The sequence below is a fragment of the Hevea brasiliensis genome, chromosome 16 (assembly GCF_030052815.1).
Source record: "Hevea brasiliensis isolate MT/VB/25A 57/8 chromosome 16, ASM3005281v1, whole genome shotgun sequence".
NCBI lineage: Eukaryota > Viridiplantae > Streptophyta > Magnoliopsida > Malpighiales > Euphorbiaceae > Hevea > Hevea brasiliensis.
Genome location: NC_079508.1, coordinates 50474001 through 50495319, shown reverse-complemented (window position 1 = coordinate 50495319; position 21319 = coordinate 50474001). Strand labels below are relative to the sequence as shown.

The 21319-nt window shown below is 33.5% G+C and overlaps 2 protein-coding genes across 2 annotated transcripts; one reads left to right on the top strand and one right to left on the bottom strand.

Annotated features, from left to right (window-relative positions):
- Window positions 1-10197: 10197 nt before the first annotated feature.
- LOC131174649 (uncharacterized) lies at window positions 10198-11300 on the bottom strand. The gene is made up of 2 exons (XM_058138402.1): window positions 10371-11300; window positions 10198-10320 (listed from the first exon to the last, which is right to left on the bottom strand). Exons 1-2 carry the CDS (start codon window positions 11298-11300, stop codon window positions 10198-10200), a joined length of 1053 nt encoding a protein of 350 aa, XP_057994385.1.
- A 3368-nt stretch (window positions 11301-14668) lies between these two features.
- Window positions 14669-20400, top strand: LOC110632364 (probable methyltransferase PMT24). The gene is made up of 9 exons (XM_021780567.2): window positions 14669-14939; window positions 15635-16735; window positions 16812-16961; window positions 17377-17647; window positions 17733-17843; window positions 17946-18120; window positions 18934-19203; window positions 19685-19879; window positions 19979-20400. Exons 2-9 carry the CDS (start codon window positions 15671-15673, stop codon window positions 20205-20207), a joined length of 2466 nt encoding a protein of 821 aa, XP_021636259.2. The 5' UTR covers window positions 14669-14939; window positions 15635-15670; the 3' UTR covers window positions 20208-20400.
- Window positions 20401-21319: the final 919 nt, after the last annotated feature.

The following is a 21319-nucleotide window of genomic DNA, read 5'->3' as shown; positions in this document are numbered from 1 at the left end:
TTATGTGAAAAGAATAGATGAGTATTTAGTCAAATGGAGCTCAAAAATGAAATTTTATTTTCTGATTACTTCTTCTCATCATGACCTTAGACACTACTATTGGAACATTTTTAATAAGGTCTAAATCATTTTATTCAATATTGCAAGTTGAGACATGCAGCTGTTGACTTAGTTTGCTAACTGGTTTGCTAAAATTTTTAGTTTGCTAATGTGTTTGCTAAAAAAATTAGTTTACTAACCAGTTTACTGACTGCTACTAAAATTTCATTAGTTTGCTAAATGATCAGAGCTGCTCAACTTCGCACAAAAGGACAAAATAACTGCCATTTTGTCTTGGGCAGTGTGTATAACGTTCCAAAAAGATTTCAAAAGGTCTAAAATGATTTAGAGCTATAAGTACACCTTCTTTACTTCATTTACATTTGATGAAAGCTTACATTTGAACTCCAACTTTGATTTTTCATTTATTGCTTTCATTCAAGAGCTTTAAAGTCTTTGAGCTACATTGGCAAATCAACTCATCTCTTCTTTATAGTTTGATTTGTATTGAGTAAGAGTGAGTGTTATAACATTGAATTGCATTTAAGAGAGGTTGTACAAGCACCTATTGAAGCTTGAGAGAGTAAGTGCTTGATATAGCACTTGTGAAGGTTTCAAGCTACCTTGGTAAAAGCTTAGTGTTGAAAAGTTGTAAAGTGCTTTTGGTCTCTTGCCTTCAAAAGAGCAAATAGTGGAGAGAAGACTCAAAGAGGGTTCTTTGAGAGAGTGGATGTAGGCTAGTTAAGCCGAACCACTATAAAAATCATTGTGTTTGATCTCTCTAACCTTGACCTCCTTACTTTTGTGCAATTTAAAATTTTCCTTTTATACATGATATTGAATGTTGGTTGAATAGATTGAATTGATAAACTTGAGGACATATTGAGTAAGTTGAGAAATTAGTTGTATATTGTATGATGCATGTTCTGTTAAATATTGCTATAAATAGTGATTGAGGCTTGAATTGTAACTTAGGAACACATTGTTGAAACACATATTACATTCATTATATGTAGAGAAGCACCTAGTTGAACAAAGCCATAATTTTTTATTAGGCTACAAGCAAGGGCCGAAAAATTGTTAAAGTCTAATTCACCCCCCTCTTGGACTATTTTGGGACAACAAATTGGTATCAGAGCTTGTCTCTCTTGCTTAGGGTGTTACAACCTTAAAGTGATCCATAATGGCTGGTTCATCTAGCAATACTGCTGGTATACCCGAACCATTAGCTGAAGGTTACTCAATCACTAGACCACCACTCTTCAATGGCACAAATTATTCATTTTGGAAAGTAAGAATGAGAAATTTCATACAATCTGTAGATATTGATGCATGGAGAATTATTAAAAATGGTCCACATGTTCCTCAAAAGAATGGTCCAGGAACCACAAAAGTTCCAAAACATGAAGATGAATATGATGACAATGATTGGAAGAAAATCTCTATAAATGCTAAAGCTATTAATATTTTGCATTGCTCACTTGACCTTAATGAATACAATCGTGTTTCAGGATGTCAATCTGCTAAGGAGATTTGGGATAAGCTTGAAGTCACTTATGAAGGAACGGATGTCGTCAAAGAGTCCAAAGCAAACCTTCTTATCTGAGATTATGAGCTATTCGAAATGAGGCCAGGAGGATCAATTGTGGATATGAGTATAAGGTTTACCGATCTTGTAAATCTTCTCAAAGCACTTGGTAAAAAATTTGAGGAAGCTGAGCTTGTAAAGAAAATTCTTAGATCACTTCCAAAATCTTGGGAAGCAAAAACAACAGTTATCCAAGATACCAAGGATTTCAAAACATTCACTTATGATGAACTCATTGGATCTCTCATTGCACATGAAATGGTATATAAAAAAGATGAAGTTGAAAATGAGCAAAAGAAGAAGAAAAGCATTGCTCTCAAGTCAAACAAGGATGAAGAAAAGAAGAAAGGAGTTGCATTCAAAGTTGACTCAAGTGACAACTCAAGTGCTTCAAGTGATGATGATGATGATGAAATGGCTATGCTTGCAAGAAAATTCAAAAGAGCTTTCAAGAAGGGAGGAAGCAAATACAAGAAATTCTTAAAAAAGTATACTCCCAAGGATAAACATTTCAGGGATTCAAAAGAAGAAATTGTATGTTATGAGTGTCACAAACCTGGACATATCAAGCCCAAATGTCCATTACTCAAAAAGAAGAAAGGAAAAGAAGATAGGAGCAAGAAAGCTATGAAAGTAGTATGGAGCAACAGTGAAGAATCTTCAAATGATGAATCAAATGACAAAGAAACTGCTCTTCTTTGTATGATGGCACTTGAAGAGGAAGTCGAGAGTTCACAAAAGGAAGAAGAAAGTGACAATGAGGTTTGTTTCAAAGGGATGAAGGAAAGTGAAAAATGGTATATAGATAGTGGTTGTTCAAAGCACATGACTGGTGAAAAGGACAAGTTTTCAAAAATCACAATAAAAGATGGAGGATATGTAAAATTTGGAGATAAAGGAAAAGGAAAAATAATTGGAAATGGCACAATTGGAACCAAACCTTGTATTGAAGATGTGTCGCTTGTTGAAGGTTTGAAATACAACTTGCTAAGTGTAAGCCAACTTTGCGATAAAGGTTTTATGGTAAAGTTTACTTCTTCTCTATGTACTATTAATAACTTAGAAAATGACACATTGTTCATTGCCAATAGATCTAATAATGTTTACTTACTTGACATGAATAATTTTGAAACTAATCATGGTACATGTCTAGTATCTTTTGATAACTTTAGTTATTTGTGGCATAGAAGACTGGGTCATGCAAGCATGCATACACTCTCAAAATTGTCTAAGAAAGAACTTGTTAATGGTCTTCCTAAGATCAATTATGAATATGAATTTCAATGTAGAGCATGTGCACTAGGAAAGCATACTAGAGCATCTTTTAAATCTAAAAATGTTGTGTCTACAACTAGGCCATTAGAATTGCTTCATCTTGATTTATTTGGACCCGTATCTCCTACTAGTCTTGGTGGGAAGTCATATGCTTTAGTTATTGTTGATGACTATTCAAGATATACCTGGACATTTTTCCTTACTCACAAAGATGAAACTTTTAAAAAATTCACCTCTTTTAGCAAAATGGTTCAAAATGAAAAAGGCTTTTGCATCTCATCTATAAGAAGTGACCATGGAACTGAATTTGAAAATCATTTATTTGAGAAATATTCTGATAAATATGGAATCAACCATAATTTTTCAGCTCCTAGAACACCACAACAAAATGGGGTAGTAGAAAGGAAAAATAGGACTTTGCAAGAAATGACTAGAACTATGTTGAGTGAAAATAATTTGCCCAAGTACTTTTGGGCTGAAGCTGTCAATACATCTTGCTATGTGTTGAATAGAGTTTTGATTAGACCAATTTTGAAAAAGACCCCCTATGAGCTGTAGAAAGGAAGAAAACGAAATATCTCATATTTCAAAGCATTTGGTTGTAAGTGCTATATTTTAAATAACAAGAAAGATAACTTAAAGAAATTTGATGCTAAATCCGATGAAGGAATCTTTCTTGGGTATTCAACAAAGAGTAAAGCCTATAGAGTGTTCAATAGAAGAACTTTAGTTATTGAGGAAACTATTCATGTTTTGTTTGATGAGACTAACCCTTCTATTAGAAGGAAAAATGTTTGTGATGATAACAATGAGCAGGTATTTGGAAAAGAAAATATAATATCAAGTCAAGAAACGGAACAAATTGATGACAAAGATGAAGAAACTCAAGGAGAAACCACAATAGATGTCCATAATGCCAATGAAGATCAAATCAATGAAGAAATGCCAAATTTGGAAGAATTACAAGTAAATGAGCCCCAACATGAAGATTTACCTAAATAATGGAGATTCCATAGAAATCATCCCCAAGAAGACATTATTGATGATCCATCTCAGAGGATGATGACTAGAGCATAATTGAGAAGATATTTTGGTAATGTTGCTTTTGTTTCACAAATTGAACCTAAATGTTTTGAAGATGCTCAAAATGATGAAAGTTGGATTCTTGCCATGCAAGAAGAACTAAATCAATTTGAGAGAAATAAAGTTTGGAATTTAGTGCCTAAACCAAAAAATCATTCAATTATTGGTACTAGATGGGTTTTTAGAAACAAAATGGATGAAAAAGGTAATGTTGTTAGGAAAAAAGCTAGACTAGTGGCTCAAGGCTACAACTAAGAGGAAGGGATTGATTTTGATGAAACCTTTGCTCCGGTTGCTAGAATTGAAGCTATTAGAATGTTGTGTGCCTTTGCATGTTACAAGGATTTTATGCTTTATCAAATGGATGTCAAAAGTGCTTTTTTAAATGGTTATATTGATGAGAAAGTGTATGTTGCACAACTTCCAGGCTTTGAAAATCATGAGCATCCAAATTATGTTTATAAACCTACTAAAGCTTTATATGGTTTAAAACAAGCTCCTAGAGCATGGTATGAAAGGCTTAGTAAATTCCTTTTACAAAATGATTTCCAAAGAGGCAAAGTGGACACAACACTTTTTGTTAAAAAGCATCATAATGATATGCTCATTGTGCAAATTTATGTTGATGATATAATTTTTGGTGCTACTAACGAATCTCTTTGCAAGAAATTTTCTAAGATTATGCAGAATGAATTTGAAATGAGCATGATGGGTGAGCTCACATTCTTCCTTGGACTTTAAATTAAGCAAATGAAAGATGGCATCTTCATAAATCAATCAAAGTACATCAAGGATATGCTAAAGAAATTTAAAATGGAAGATTTGAAGAGCATGGGCACTCCTATGAGTTCAACAATAAAAATGGACAATGATGAAAAAGGTAAAGAAGTGGATACCAAGCTTTATAGGGGTATGATTGGCTCTTTTTTGTACCTTACTGCATCTAGACCAGACATACACTTTAGTGTTTGCATGTGTGCAAGATTTCAATCGTGTCCTAAAGAATCCCATCTAAGTGCAGTTAAAAGTATCTTTAGATATCTCATTGGCACACACTCAATTAGTTTATGGTATCCAAAATGTGAATCATTTAATCTTGTTGGTTATAGTGATTCCGATTTTGCTGGAAGTAGATTGGATAGAAAAAGTACTTCAGGTACTTGTCAATTTCTTGGTCTTGCACTAATTTCTTGGCATAGTAAGAAACAAACTTCAATAGCTTTATCTACAACTGAGGCAGAATATATAGCTGCTGGTAGTTGTGTTGCTCAAATTTTATGGATGAAACAACAATTGGAAGATTTTGGTTTAAAATATAATCTTGTTCCAATTAGCTGTGACAACACAAGTACCATAAACTTGATCAAAAATCCAGTTCAACATTCAAGAACAAAACATATTGAGATCAGACATCATTTTATTAGAGATCATGTTTAAAATGGAAATATCAAAATACAGTTTGTTGCCTCTGAAAATCAACTTGCTGACATTTTTACAAAACCACTTAATGAAGAAACCTTTTGTAAAATTAGAAGGGAAATTGGTATGTGTGAACCACTTGCTTGAAATTTAATTCATAATAATTTCATTTTATCCAATGTGTGAGTGATCTGTTATGATATAAGTTAGTTGAGAAATTTCTAAAGAACATTAGCTAACTTGTTTGTGTACTCGAGATATTAGTTTACTAAGTTGTATGCTAATGTTACGTGACTAAAATTAGTTTGCTATATCGTGTACTGTTCAAATTTCAAACCAAAAGGTGATTGTGCTTGAAATTCTCTTCGTGTCCAGCAATGCATTTATCTTTTCACATTTGATATCACATTCTCAGTGTTGTGTCAGACATGTAGAAATATATGTTTGTGCATATAAAGATACATAGACTTGGTTGAAATAAAAAAAAAAGGAAAGAAAACAGGTTCAGATAAAGTACACTAGAATAGAAAAGCGCGAGACTCAAGAGAACTTAAATCCTCTGCCACACGAAACCGTCACCCTCTCTCTCCTCTGCATTGATTCATGACATTTCACCTCCAAAACAAACCCATTTTCTTTCCGGCAAAACAAACCCATTCTCATCTATTCGCTCATCTCTCTCTTCTCTTCTTCGTTCTTCACTTACCGAAAAGCCATTGTCAGATTTCACAATTTTTTTTGTGTTGATGGCTCGGGCAAAACGCAAATCCCTTGTTGCTGCTGCTGCTTCGTCATCCTCATCAGCCTCCGACGATATCCCTGTCGCCACATTACGAAAGAAATTGAAGGGAAAGAAGAACTTACCTGAATTGAAATCAACCAGTGCATATTTTGACCCATCCACGCCTGTCGAACCCACTGTATTGGCACCAGAAAAGAAAAAGAAGCGAAAAATGCGAGGGATTGGTACCCAACGCAAAAATGGCGCTGCCAAATCTTCGAGCTCAGTGGATAAGGCGCTGCTAGATTGTAAATTTATCAAATGGGTGTACTTTGGTCAGGTAAATTTTCGATTCAAAGAACTTTTTGAGTTTCAAGGATGGATGGATGTTTGTGAATGTACAAATGCATATTACCCTAGGCTTGTTCAAGATTTCTATAGGACTTTAAGAACAGTTGATGATGAGGACAAATTTGAGGTTGTTTTAAATGACAGTGTATATGGTGTCTCTGTTGAAATGATAGCTACGGCTTTGAACTTGCCTAATGATGGAAATAAAATTTCCACACATAAGGATGTTGCTAGGGTGGTAGGCTTTAATTTGGTTGAGTTTGAAAACGAAGTGTTTCCTGCTAACACTGCCACAAATGAAAAGTCCACTGGCACAAAAGCTTTTTAACATATCAAAATCATTCACAGTATGGTGAACTACATTTTCTGTCCTAAATCTGGTAGCTATGGTTATTTGAGTCACCTGGACATGTGTATTATGTGGCACATTGTTAACAAAGTAAGGATGAATTTGGCTTATTTGATTCTCAAGAACATGTGCAAAGCTTATGGGATTGGAAAACTCCTTGTACACATCTCTTGACTGCTGTGTTTAAAGACCTGAATATAAATGTCTCTAAGAAAAGTTCTAGGACTGATTTGATTGTGCTTAGAGAAATTCACTCTGACACTGATGGAAAAAAGAAAAGGTTTGAAAAGGGTGGTTCTTCCTCAGCTAAGGTAGGTTCCGATTCTACAAATGAATTTATGAGTGAGCTTCAAGGGCTAAAAGCTGCTGTTAATGATCAGTTTAGTTCAACTCATCAGTCCATTGAACTTTTGAGAAAGTTTGTGGATGTGGTTGACTACAAAGTGAGTCACCTGCTTACTCAAAATGAGGAATTAAAAAGGCTAATTGTGGATCTTCAGTAGACCAAGGAAACTGGCTTTCCAACTAAAGTTGAGGCTGCTACTCAAGTCTTTGCTGATCAGGGTGAAAGTAATAAGGTTGGTGAGTCTCCAGCTACTGTGGCACATGAAAGTGACCAAGTAGCTGAACCTGCGCTTGAACCTGCAGTAGAAGCCCCTGTTGAGCATGCTAGTGACCAGGTCATTGAACCTGAAATTGGTCCTGCAATTGGTGTACCTACTGAGCATGATGGTGAAAAGGTTGTAGAACCTGAAGGTGAGCTACCTGTTGAACCTCCAAGTGCACCACCTGTTGAAACTGCTGCTGCCCCTACGTAGCATAAGGAAGCTTCTCTAAAGGATCACCAAGCGAGTGCTCCATCTCAACTATCTGTAGCTGCTGCCCCTGCAGCCAAGAAAGGTAGAAAAAGAACTAAGTTGACTGTGTCAAATCCCTAGCTGCTGCTCTTCAACCACCATCTGATGAAGATGAGCCACAAAAGGATGATCAATTGGCTGACCAAGAATCTCAGCCCCCTACTGCTAAACCCACCAGGAAGAAGTTGGTGCCTTCTAAATCCACTCGCAAGAGCAAAAGACTAAAATGATTCCTATATAATCTGGATTTTTAGTTTCCTATCTGTATTTTTAGTTTACTAGTTTGTTTGCTACTATTGGTTTTTAGTTTGCTACTGTTCACCTTACTGCATTTAAATTTGGGCTAACATGATTCTTTTTGGGTTATTTTCTCCTGTTTCTTTTTTGATTGATGACAAAAAGAGGGAGAATAGGATGGATATGGATGAGTGTTTATACTTGTGTTGATGTATATGGATATGTGAATATGTGTTTATAGGATGGATATGGATATGTGTTTTTTTACTTGTGTTTATACTTGTGACAAATGGAAGTATGTTTATATGAATATTATTTTTTGAGAATATTGTGAATATGCCTTATAGCATAAACTCAAGGGGAGCTAATGTACAGAAAATAGATTTCTTGGAAATTATGTGCATATATTTAGGGGGAGCATTTTCAGTATACTATACTGCTTGGATTCACATACTCACATACATTTTCACACACTTTTACTTTTGATTGTTGATTCAATTGAGTTTTGTGATCATCAAAAATGGGGAGATTGTTGACCCCGTGTAGCTCAAAATGAGCATTGATTTTGATGATAACAAAACTCAAAAGGAATCTATCTAACCCAACTTTAAAGTGATGTGTAGATTCTTTGTCTTATTCATAAAAAATTCTTGAAGTTGCATCTAAGGAAAAAGGGTACTCAAAGGCATTTCAAGACAAATCCAAAATGAGAAAAGAATAAGACTATGAAAGCCAAGACTCAAAGAAAAGGTATGAAAGTCATAGAATTAGAGATTGAGTCTTAGGTCTTATGTGAAAAGAATAGATGAATATTTAGTCAAATGGAGCTCAAAAATGAAATTTTATTTTCTGATTACTTCTTCTCATCATGACCTTGGACACTACTATTGGAACATTTTTAATAAGGTCTAAATCATTTTATTCAATATTGCAAGTTGAGACATGCAGCTGTTGACTTAGTTTGCTAACTGGTTTGCTAAAATTTTTAGTTTGCTAATGTGTTTGCTAAAAACATTAGTTTACTAACCAGTTTACTGACTGCTACTAAAATTTCATTAGTTTGCTAAATGATCAGAGCTGCTCAACTTCGCACAAAAGGACAAAATAACGGCTATTTTGTCTTGGGCAGTGTGTATAATGTTCTAAAAAGATTTCAAACGGTCTAAAATGATTTGGAACTATAAATACACATTCTTTACTTCATTTACATTTGATGAAAGCTTACATTTGAACTTCAACTTTGATTTTTCGTTTATTGCTTTCATTCAAGAGCTTTAAAGTCTTTGAGCTACATTGGCAAATCAACTCATCTCTTCTTTATAGTTTGATTTGTATTGAGTAAGAGCGAGTGTTACAACATTGAATTGCATTTAAGAGAGGTTGTACAAGCACCTATTGAAGCTTGAGAGAGTAAGTGCTTGAGATAGCACTTGTGAAGGTTTCAAGCTACCTTGGTAAAAGCTTAGTGTTGAAAAGTTGTAAAGGGCTTTTGGTCTCTTGCCTTCAAAAGAGCAAATAGTGGAGAGAAGACTCAAAGAGGGTTCTTTGAGAGAGTGGATGTAGGCTAGTTAAGCCGAACCACTATAAAAATCATTGTGTTTGATCTCTCTAACCTTGACCTCCTTACTTTTGTGCAATTTAAATTTTTCCTTTTATACATGATATTGAATGTTGGTTGAATAGATTGAATTGATAAACTTGAGGACATATTGAGTGAGTTGAGAAATTAGTTGTATATTGTATGATGCATGTTCTGTTAAATATTGCTATAAATAGTGATTGAGACTTGAATTGCAACTTAGGAACACATTGTTGAAACACATATTACATTCATTATATGTAGAGAAGCACCTAGTTGAACAAAGCCACAATTTTTCATTAGGCTACAAGCAAAGGCCGAAAAATTGTTAAAGTCCAATTCACCCCTCTCTTGGACTATTTTGGGACAACAAAAGAAAATGTTCAAAAGACTAAAGATATAAGAAAATGTTGCTAGCATTCCTCTATTATATATTCAATTATTTTCGTCCTATGCTCTTTTTTATTTTAGATAATTTATATTTTCATCCCTATGATTAGACAATGTTAGTGAGCCAGTCTTTCTTATCTGAAGTCAAGCTCTTGAATGCGAATGGGTCAAGAAATCAAATTTCGATAGCTGCAACTTCATTATGGATAAGGAAAAGCCATTAGTTCAAGCATCGAATTCCTGATTATAAATAGATTCTTGCATTAAAAAGGAACACACTTCTAAAGTTCCAAGTAGTTGGCGAGCATCCTAAGTATCATGCGGATGAACTTGAAGGTTATCCAACCGTACAAACTGGTCGATATTTTCATGGCGACATGACTTGCAGACAAAGTAGGTCACTGTATGAACAGTGAGGCCAAATGATATCAACTGGCAAAGAAACCAGAAACAAAAAATACCAAATGGAACGTCACTCATACCATGTCTGGCAAAGAACCATATTGCACGAACTGCTTTTCATATTGTCCTCTTACGATTATAACACATAAGGAAAGCATCAAGAATATACCAGCGTTGGTCCCTTTTTTACCTTTAATCAGTTCCTTGCTCCTGATCATGGCTTTGATCACAGATGCTTCTTCTAAAACAGATACGATAATAGCCATTTGCCAAATTATGCTCAAATAGACTAATCCAATCACAAACAACCATCTCAAAAGATCAGCCAAATTAAAGTATCTCAAAAACGCTGTCCATGTTTGAGTGTGGTAATTCCAGATTGGGAGTCCCGAATTCGTATCCCACTTAGACAACAGAGGATATCGGACATGGTGGGTTGAATACGAAATGGCCATTATTTCGCAGCCTAATGCCCGAAAGCATAAAGAATGAGGAAAAAACCTAGCCCTTTCAATTACTAGCAGTGTAATCCTGACGTAAAGAAATAGAGAAACATAGCTAGAGAAGAAGGTGACCATGAGTCTTTTCCATACCTTAGAGATGAAACTGGTTACCTTGTTGAAAGTTACTTCTTGCCTGATATACGTACAAGCTGCTGTGTAAACGACTCCAGCGGTTGATAGAGAAGAGAAAACGAGAAGAAGAGTGCAGTATGCGGCCTTGAAAACCCAAAAATAGGTCCATTCAGAGGAAATACGATCGGATAGTTTCTCGTATCTTGGGGTATTGGGTCTCGTCTCTTGTAACTTCCCTTCGTTTTGGATGATCCTTGCAAAGAGAGCATTTGATACCTTCACGTCAGCTAGGAGGAGCAGAGATAGAGGGAGGATCAGGGAAATGATTATCTGGTTGAAAATTTTCCTGCGAGAGGAGATGATCTTGTAGGCTTCTGTGTAGATGCCAAACAGACTGAGAACCTTCATCTCTTCTTGATTTCCATCTCCATCCATGACTGGTATCCTGATGAATATAGGGGTTTTATTTTTTTGGACAGACCGATTGATAAATATAGGCAACTATATATGGCTTGGAACTTTTCGCATCAACCGTGTTTCCTTGCATTGAAGTTGGAAATCAATGAATTTCAATTCTTTAACTTAAAAAAAAATATATAAGCTCAAGATTGAAATAAGATCAAAAATAAAAACTTCTAGTATAAAATTTATTATTAGAATTTTAAATAGCAAAATTAATGGGTTAGATATTTTAAATTGTATATATAATTTATTTATTATGTTGACTTTTTTTAATTTTTTTATATAATTAATTTAAATTACTGATTTAATTTAAAATTTCACAATTTTAAAAAATTGCTTCAATATCGCTAAATTAAAATTATGATTTTATGATTTGATACACTACATTACATACAAAATGAATGCTATCATTTTCTTGAGAAGGAGAGAAAAAAGAAACGGATTTTAAGTTTTGTAACCTTCATTAAAAACGACGCCGTTTGCAAGTTTAAAAAAGAAGCATAGCGGGTAGCCATCAGGGTGAGCATGAGCCTTCAACAAATGCCAGCTAAGAAATGAGGTTTGATTTCAGAAAGCAAATTTTATATTTCTTAATTTGTTTATTGATTTAGTCGATACAAGGTTTATAGCAACATTAATAAAAAGTGTTGGTGGACCCTAATAAAAAAAGTTATCATATTAAAAATATTTTTGAAAATAATAAAAAAAATCATCATATTAAAAATATTATTAACATTAATAAATAAATAAAAATAATGAAAAAAAGTTGTCGTAAAGATATTTTATAATTTAAGTAATAAATAAATGGTGATTTAGCATTTAATTAGTGGTTGTTTTGTGTGTAGAATGCACATCATTATGAATATGTGAATTAGTTTTAGGGTTAGGGTGAACTAATAAGAAAGGACAGGGCAACGAGTAAAGGGAATGGCATGGTTAACATCAACTTGGTATATAAAATGATATTATTTTAAATTTATATATTTTTTTAATAATTAATTCTAATTGAGATTTAAATTTAAGATACCAGACAAATCGCTGCCTTTAAATTAAAGTTTATATTTTATTTTCCAATAAACGAGGGGTCACGTCTACACATAATATGTTGAGGGACGGCACCATGATTAATATCAATGAAATTGTTTTGTTCATTGTCTAGAGTATTTAGTCTATTCATTGACAGCGTGAATGAAATGGTTCCATTCCTTAGCAAAACTATTAATAATTTGGTTTTATTCATTGATAGCGAGGGTCCAATAATAATAATAATAATAATAATAATAATAATAATAATTCAATTACAAAATTCTTCTTATATTTGATAAAATATATATTTTCATTATGCATTTTTTTTTTAATTTTATGTTTCAATTTTAAATATTAAAAATATATACTCTTTATATGATATTATTAATTTTAATATTAAATAAATTTAACATACCATCAAACTTTAATCTAATAATAATATTAAATTTAAAATTTAATTAAATATAATTAATTTAACATAAAAATAAACATGAAAAACAACTTTTAGTTCACGTTAAAATCACACATCACTTCTTAAAAAAACACATCATGAATCGATCCCTGAGTCTGATGATTGGGGAGGCCCATTGCAATGGATGGAGACATATTGGGCCAAGGGACCTCTCTGAAATTTTGAAAAATTTCAACGGTTTAATGTTAATTTTTTTTTTTAAAAAATTTATTTTTATATTAAATTTTGATAAGCATGAGTTTTAAAAAAATTTTAAGTGAATTTAATAATAATTTTATAAAAAAATTCTAAATTTTTTATTAAAAGAATGATACTAACAATAAATACAAATTCTAATATTAAAAAAAATTTAAATTTTTATTATTCATGACTCTGTATTATTCATCAATTTTATTTTATCATTTTCTCATTCAATAAATTCATAATTATAATTTTTATTTTTTAAAATTTAAATTATTAAATAATATCATTAAAAGAAAGTCTAACATAAATTTCTCATATTTTTTCATCAATTTAAAATATTAATAACTTTGTTCTTATAATCTCATTACTATTTAAATTTTTTTTTACTTACTAAATGTCTTTATACTCAAGTTAAAATAAAAAAAAAAATTCTTTCATAATATTAAAAGTTAAACCATGTCATTTATTTTACTAAATTTATAATTTTAACTGAATTTATTTTTCATAATTTTTTTTTAATTTTATTTAATCTATAATTTTAACTAAATTTGCCATTTATAATTAAAAAAAATAGAGATAAATTGAAAATTTTTTTTAATGCTAGGTCATTAATATATTTTAAATTTAACAATTCACAATATTAATAATTCATTATATTTTTAAATTAATAATAATTTTATTTAATTTTTAACAAATTAATTTTTTAAAATAAAAAGTTAAAACGCTTATTCTTATCATTTTATTTATTAAATATTTTTATTTTATAATTATAAAAAAATTTTATCATTACATAAAATTATTATCATTAATTAATTAATAAATCTCTTAAATTACCATTGAAACAAGATGATTTATTAATCAACCTAATTGGACCTCCCTAAGTTTAAGTTTTAGCTCCGCCACTGCCCATTGCCCGTGTTCTCCACTTAAGTGGGTCTTTTAAAAAAATAAGAGGAAAAAAAATAAAGATGAAGTGTCGGTACAAATTTGGCAAAGTGGTACATCACCGTCACATTTAGATACAATCCATGCCGTTTGTCGGTCTTCCAATGGGCTGCCATAAGTCCTTCCATTCACACTAAGCTAGAGCTGGCCATGGCAGGTTTTCAGGCTGAAACTGTCGGTTCTTCTTACGGTTTAGATCAATTTCGGTTCAAAATGATTTCAGTTTGAAGCTATCCATAAGGAAACCAAAATCTGTCTTTTTATATTCCAATATTAAATCGATTCGCGAACTAAAATCATTGACCTGATTTGACTTTAAATTTAACTCAAATCAACTCCAAACCAATGTAAACTGCCTGCGGATCATATTACTTTATAAAATTATTTTTTATAATTAATTTTAATTAAAATTCAATATTTTATAATTTTAAAAATTATTCTAATATTATTAATAAAACTCATTGATTGAAATTATTTTGTGATGTTTCAAAGATTTTTTTCTTAAATTTATTTGTTGGAATAAATACGTGGAATTTGGTCCTTTTCCACGGCATAATTGGTTCAGTTGCACTTTCGCTGATTTGGTGGTAGGTATCAATTAGAAAATAAAAAATTACCAAACCCTCCATTGGGAAAATACCAAATTACATTTTGAACCAAATATTGACTTTTCTTTTCACTCGGTTATCATCCAACTGGTTTCATTGCTTTCCAGAATTCCCCGTTGGCTGTTCTTTCTCTCACTCTTTGGACTATTTTCACTCGCACTTTATAGCTGTTATAATAATATCTTTTTTTTTTTTTTTTAATAAAAAAAGAAAAACTTTGCCATAAAAACCTCAATGCTTAGCACGATTCCGCCAACGATCACTCTTCTTTCTTTATCCCTTGCTCTGGAAGGAGAACAAGGAGAGTAAAAGGCGAGGGTCTCTTTTGCTTTCTTTCTTCACTCAGATCCGAATTTAGCAAGTCTTTGGCTAAAAAGGGTACGCTTCATTTCTCATTTTTTTAGTTTGACGAAGTTTCGCAATCTCCACTTTAGTTTCATATGTTGTTATTGCATGGAAATGAGGATTTTAATTGCAAGTTGCTGCATTTCTCGTGAGTTAGCTATTTCTTTACTTTTTGTTTTGTGGGTCTTCTTTTGCAAGCTAATGTTTGATTTCATGTTCTTGATTGAGCTCTGATCATGCGTTTGTGATTGATAATTTTGGTTATTTGCGTTAACTTTGCCTTAAACTAGTGTTTGGTGGTTGGGATTGTTTCCTTTTTCTGTTTCTTTAAATTCAATGTTTCAAAGTTATTGTTTGTTTCTGTGGAGAGGGTAATAACTTTCCTTCTGTGGTAAAAAAACGATGATTTTTATACATAATTGTTGGTTATTTACGTTATTGGATCTGGTTCTCTTTCTTTAATCCAGCACTTAAAAAGGAGATTTTTTTAATCATTTCAATGAACCTTTTGAACATTTTGAAGTTCTTAGCACAATATGCTGGAATCATGCTCTTTATTACAAATTTGGGGGTTGCTGTTGAAGTCTGCACTTGTTGATTTTCTCTGAAAGTTCTGATCTTTTTGTGATTTGGACTTTGGTTTTTGTGTGCCGGACTTACAAGCTCATAGAAGTTAAGTTGTTGGAAGTTTGTTCTTTCGCTGATTCTTGTTATTTTTTTCCTTCCAGGCATATATAACTAAGGGCATCTTTATCGAAAGAGGCATGGCCATGGGGAAGTACTCCCGTGTTGATGGGAGGAAGTCATCAGGCTACTGTTCAACAATCGTTGTGGTTGTGTTTGTTGCCTTTTGTTTAGTTGGAGTTTGGATGTTAATGTCATCTTCTGTTGTTCCAGTTCATGATTCAAACTTATCCTCCCAAGAGACTGTAAATGAGGTCAAAGGAACGGGCATTGAAAGTAATTCTAAGCAATTTGAAGACAGTTCAGGCGATTTACCAGAAGATGCAATGAAAAAAGATGGCAATACCATTTATTCTCAAAGTGAAAACAAATCTGATACTCAGGATGATCAAAGTGAGAACGCATTAGAGACTGGGATTATAGTTGAGGGTAAGAAGGAAGAGAAGGTTGAGACAGAAGGCACTGATATGAAGATTGAGTCCAAGAATAAGGAAGAAAACCAGGACGGGAAGACTGAGTCTCAAGAGGGGCCAAAAGAGGAGGCTGAAAATGATGGAGGTGAAAACACAGGAGATGGAGAAACTAGACAGACGCAAGCTGAAGGTGGTGAAATGAAGAAAAGTGAGCAAACAGAATCAGAGGAGGCCTCTGGTGAAAATAAATCTGAGTCTGATGAGGGGGGCATGAATTTAGACATGGGAGACAGTTTAGATGAAAATAGGCGGGAAGAAAAAGATGGTAGTCAGGTGGAGCAAAGTGCTAGTGAGAACAATGTGGAAAGTCAAGAAAAAAACCAGGCTTCAGATGAGGTTTTCCCTACTGGTTCCCAGTCTGAAATTTTAAATGAAACTGATGCTCAAAATGGTGCTTGGTCGACTCAAGCGGTAGAGTCACAGAATGAAAAGCAATCACAACAATCTACAATTTCTGAGGACCGATTTGCTCATACCTGGAAGCTCTGTAATGCCACTGCTGGTCCAGACTACATTCCTTGCCTTGACAATTGGCAAATTATCAGAAGGCTTCCAAGCACAAAGCATTATGAACATCGTGAGAGGCATTGCCCTGAAGAAGCTCCCACATGTCTGGTTCCTATACCTGAGGGATATAGACGTTCAGTTAAGTGGCCTAAAAGCAGGGAAAAGGTAAACACTTATCCACTTGGTCAATGCAAAGCTGCTGGTTCACTTTGGTTGAAATGATTATTGGTTCATGATGCAGATATGGTACTATAATGTTCCCCATACCAAGCTTGCAGTGGTTAAGGGGCACCAGAATTGGGTTAAGGTTACTGGTGAATATCTTACTTTTCCTGGTGGTGGAACTCAGTTTAAGCATGGTGCTCTTCATTACATTGATTTCATAGAGGAAGTGAGTTTTTACCATTTTCTTTCTGTATTCTTGGCTCCTTCCATTGCCTTGTGCAAACAACTAGCAATTCTACAGACTTTGCTAGTGTTGTGGATTCTATAGCCTAAAGAAACAACTAATAATTTTTTTTCTCTCTTTCATAAAATTGAAAACCTTTTTTCTAATGTCATGCCTTAATTATATATATTACTTGCGTGTGTATATATTGTATGTAAATTTTTGTGGAGAACAAGGGAGCATTTTGTGCATGAAAAAATATTGTTTCTTTGCCAACACCTTCAGTTGATCTTGTATATGTATTCTTCATATTCTTAACATCTTAAGAAAATATTTGTTAAGAATTTGACATTTTGACTAGAGTTGTTAATACAAACAAAAGGATATACATGTAATAGATATTTGTGTCAACATGCAGTCTCTTCCTGATATTGCTTGGGGAAAAAGAAGCCGTGTGATATTGGATGTTGGGTGTGGGGTGGCAAGCTTTGGAGGTTATCTTTTTGAAAGAGATGTTCTTGCAATGTCGTTTGCACCCAAGGATGAGCATGAAGCCCAAGTGCAGTTTGCACTTGAGCGGGGAATCCCTGCCATGTTGGCTGTTATGGGCACTAAGAGACTACCATTTCCCAGTTCTGTTTTTGATATCGTCCACTGTGCACGCTGTAGGGTCCCTTGGCATATTGAAGGTAATGTTTACATCTATTATGGTTGAATAAACATTTCAGTGTATTCTCTTTTCTAGTTTTGAGATAAATTTGAGTTATCTTTCAGGAGGTAAATTTCTTTTAGAGCTCAATCGTGTGTTGCGACCTGGTGGTTACTTTGTCTGGTCTGCCACTCCTGTTTATCAAAAACTTCCAGAAGATGTTGGCATTTGGAAAGGTAGAAGTTTCTGTCTGTATTTATAATCCTTCCAAGAGGGATGCATCTTTGGATTGTTCTTAATGTGGTGTATTTTTCATTTTCTGGTGGTAATTGTTGCAGCAATGTCTCAACTCACAAAGTCAATGTGCTGGGATCTCATGGTGATTAAAAAGGACAAACTAAATGGTGTTGGTGCAGCAATATTTAGAAAGCCAACATCCAATGAATGTTATAATAAGAGAACCCAAAATGAGCCGCCACTGTGCAAAGAATCTGATGATCCAAATGCAGCTTGGTACTTTTTCTTCATTCCATGGACTTGATAATTTTTTTTTGGTTGGCGTGAGCCTGGTCAGAAAAATGATGAACAACTCAAATAAAATATATAATGGAAAGAATCTAAATTAGTTGACATGATGAATATGTCTGAATTTTTATTATATTCACTTTCACACAGGACTGTTGTCTATCTATGTGGGGATCACAGTTTATATATATATCAATGATAAAATAAGGGAAATGTACTGGAAACAATAAATAATGAAGTTCTGAGAAGAAGGGATCTTTCTAAATTACTATTTTTGTCTTTTCAAGGAAATACTAATAGTCATTTGCTTTAATTTTTGGCAAACAAATAGAGTTAAATATTTTGGTAATTTACATTTGTCCATTTTCTGGCATGCTTAATTGATGCTATTTGCATTTGTTTGTTATTTTTTTTATTGGTGGTATTGATTATTACAAGTAATTTGAACAATTTGCTTAAAGTTAGTAAAAAAATTCTCTTTTGCACTATTCATTGGGAGGTGGACTTGACTGACAATTTTGAAATTCTAGAAGCAAATTTTGCTTTCGCAAGTTTTTTTATATCTGCATTTTAGAAATTGAAACATCATTATGAGAACAAATACAAGTATTTATGATTGTTCTGGTAGTGGGGAGAAAAGATAACAGAGCACTGGAGTTGTTAAAGCATGGTTATGACGTGTACTTCAAAATTAAATTTCTATGTTGTTAATTTGGACTTCTCTACAATGTAGAAATGCTAGAATTTTCATGATTTCTTAATACAATCTCCTTGGAAATCATTATGGGAGTTTTACTTCAGGAATGTGCCACTTGAGGCATGCATGCATAAAGTGCCTGTTGATGCATCAGAGCGTGGGTATCAATGGCCTGAGAAATGGCCACAAAGATTAGAGAAACCTCCTTACTGGCTGAACTCTCAAGTTGGAGTTTATGGTAAAGCTGCTCCAGAGGATTTTGCTGCTGACTACAAGCACTGGAAAAATGTTGTGTCCCAGTCATATTTGAATGGGATGGGAATTGACTGGTCTTCTGTGAGAAATATCATGGACATGAGAGCTGTATATGGAGGGTAAGCAATTTAACAATTTTTATTATTCTTCTTTTATAGTTATAAAGCTATTAGCTTACTATCTAGAGTGGACCTAGTTTCCTTTCTCAGAGCAAGCTAAAACTTCATTATTTTTGTTGTATGCTTCTATCTATTAAGTGGAGAATCTGCTTTTTGATAGTTCTTTTTGTGTTTATGGATGATCCTGTAAAATTGAACCATAAGGCTTGTGTGAGTCTATTTGTGTGTGTGTGATTTTTCATTCCGATGGGGAGCACAGATAAATGGGATGATACTTCCTCTGACATAACTTGTGGTTTCTACCTATCGAAAAAACTTATGGTTTCTACTGGGACAATGGGCTGGCATGTATTTCGTGACAGTTAAATGAGAAGGATTGTCCTATAGTGCTTTAATGTTATTTTAGTGATAGCTTCTAGTACGTGAGAAGCAAATAGCCATATGTCAATGTTTTTCTTATGCATTTGGTAATTATTTTTAGGTTTGCTGCGGCGCTCAAGGACTTGAAAGTTTGGGTTATGAATGTTGTACCAATTGATTCTCCAGACACACTTCCAATAATCTATGAGCGTGGTTTATTTGGGATGTATCATGATTGGTGTGAATCGTTCAATACTTATCCTAGAACCTACGATCTTCTCCATGCTGATCATCTATTCTCCAGTCTCAAGAAGAGGTTTGATCATCTTATATTGTGGTTATTAGTGTTTCATTCTCAAGAAAGAGATCCCCAGTAATTCCTCTGACTTGCTGCTACCTGATTTCCTGGTAACAGGTGTAACTTAGTTCCAGTAATGGCAGAAGTGGATAGGATCTTGAGGCCAGAAGGAAAGCTGATTGTGCGCGACCATGTTGAAATCATAGGTGAGATTGAGAGTATGGCTAAGTCTATGAACTGGGAAATTCGAATGATTTACTCTAAAGATAGTGAAGGACTGCTTTGTGTTCGCAAGACAAACTGGCGTCCCACTGAGTCAGAATTGATAAAGTCTGCTATTATTTGAACAGAGTGTTCCAGTTTTTGTCTTAATGCTGAGGTTAGAATGTAATCTATACCTCTCTTAAGCATTTGATTTTAACCTTAGTAATAGTATTGGTCAAGATTTTACCGTTCTTTTTTTTTTTTTTTGGTTATGCAATTGTAAAATTATATAGTTGATTATTTTATACAGCACTTATATAATGTTACTGTCCTAATATCTTCATGTCTCTCTTTACTATAATGTTCAGCTTTGAATTTAGTTATTTCATTTTCATGAATATGATTGAAAATCAAGTGCACCTTTGATTGATTGAAATTTAAAGTTTTTAAGTTACCCTAGGCTGTGGGTCTTAAAAAGGGGTTGCCTAAGTTAACAATATGAAGATCCTTAAAATTTCTCTAGACAGTTCTTTACTTGAGATTCTTAAATTGTTTTGTTACTGGTGATTAGGTTCATCTGGATGAAACACATTGAAGAAGTAAAATGATATTTGTATGCAAGCAAAAACGTATGCAAGAGATTTCAACTATTGGATAAATGTGCTGTTTATTACATTCAGTGACTGATATTTTCATGCCAATATGAGAATATGCTAACAAATTTATTTTCATAATCAAATGGACCCTAAAAATTTAAGAAAAAATATCCCATTTTATTGAAAAAAAAACCCCCCTTAGTGAGCGGATAATGAAGCGTTCAATGGGGTAAGATTAATGGACAAAGGAATTGGGTTGGAACCTTTTAGATTCATGCAGAAGAATTTGTCACCTAGATATAATCGATTGTAATCCATATTGCTGCCTGACATTAGTGCAAATGGATAGGGTTAACTAACAGAGAGAATGTTGTCAGCAACTCCCAATAGCACATCACTTATTTTCAAGCCTCTTTCTTTCTCAAAGGCGGGCTTCCTGGTTCATGAAAGTAGTCTTTCCCGTCTTCATTCTGGCGTCTTTAATAGCCAACCTTATGCGATAAAACAAGCCTCTGTGTATCCAAGGTGGACTTCCCTGGTTCACGAAGTAGCAGCCTTTCCTGTTCTCATTCTGTTGTCTTTTATTCGATGAATACAATGAAATAGTTAACTTTCTGCTATAAAATATTAGCTAACAACATTAACGTACAATCATTAT

Excerpts from the sequence above, each read along its gene's own strand:
- LOC131174649 (XM_058138402.1), bottom strand. The coding sequence starts at position 11,300 with ATGGATGGAGATGGAAATCAAGAAGAGATGAAGGTTCTCAGTCTGTTT. Across the intron at positions 10,321-10,370 it reads ATGGTTCTTTGCCAGACATG|TTGATATCATTTGGCCTCAC; the intron begins GTATGAGTGACG and ends TTTCTTTGCCAG.
- LOC110632364 (XM_021780567.2), top strand. The coding sequence starts at position 15,671 with ATGGCCATGGGGAAGTACTCCCGTGTTGATGGGAGGAAGTCATCAGGC. Across the intron at positions 17,648-17,732 it reads GGTCCCTTGGCATATTGAAG|GAGGTAAATTTCTTTTAGAG; the intron begins GTAATGTTTACA and ends GTTATCTTTCAG. Across the intron at positions 19,204-19,684 it reads ATGAGAGCTGTATATGGAGG|GTTTGCTGCGGCGCTCAAGG; the intron begins GTAAGCAATTTA and ends AATTATTTTTAG.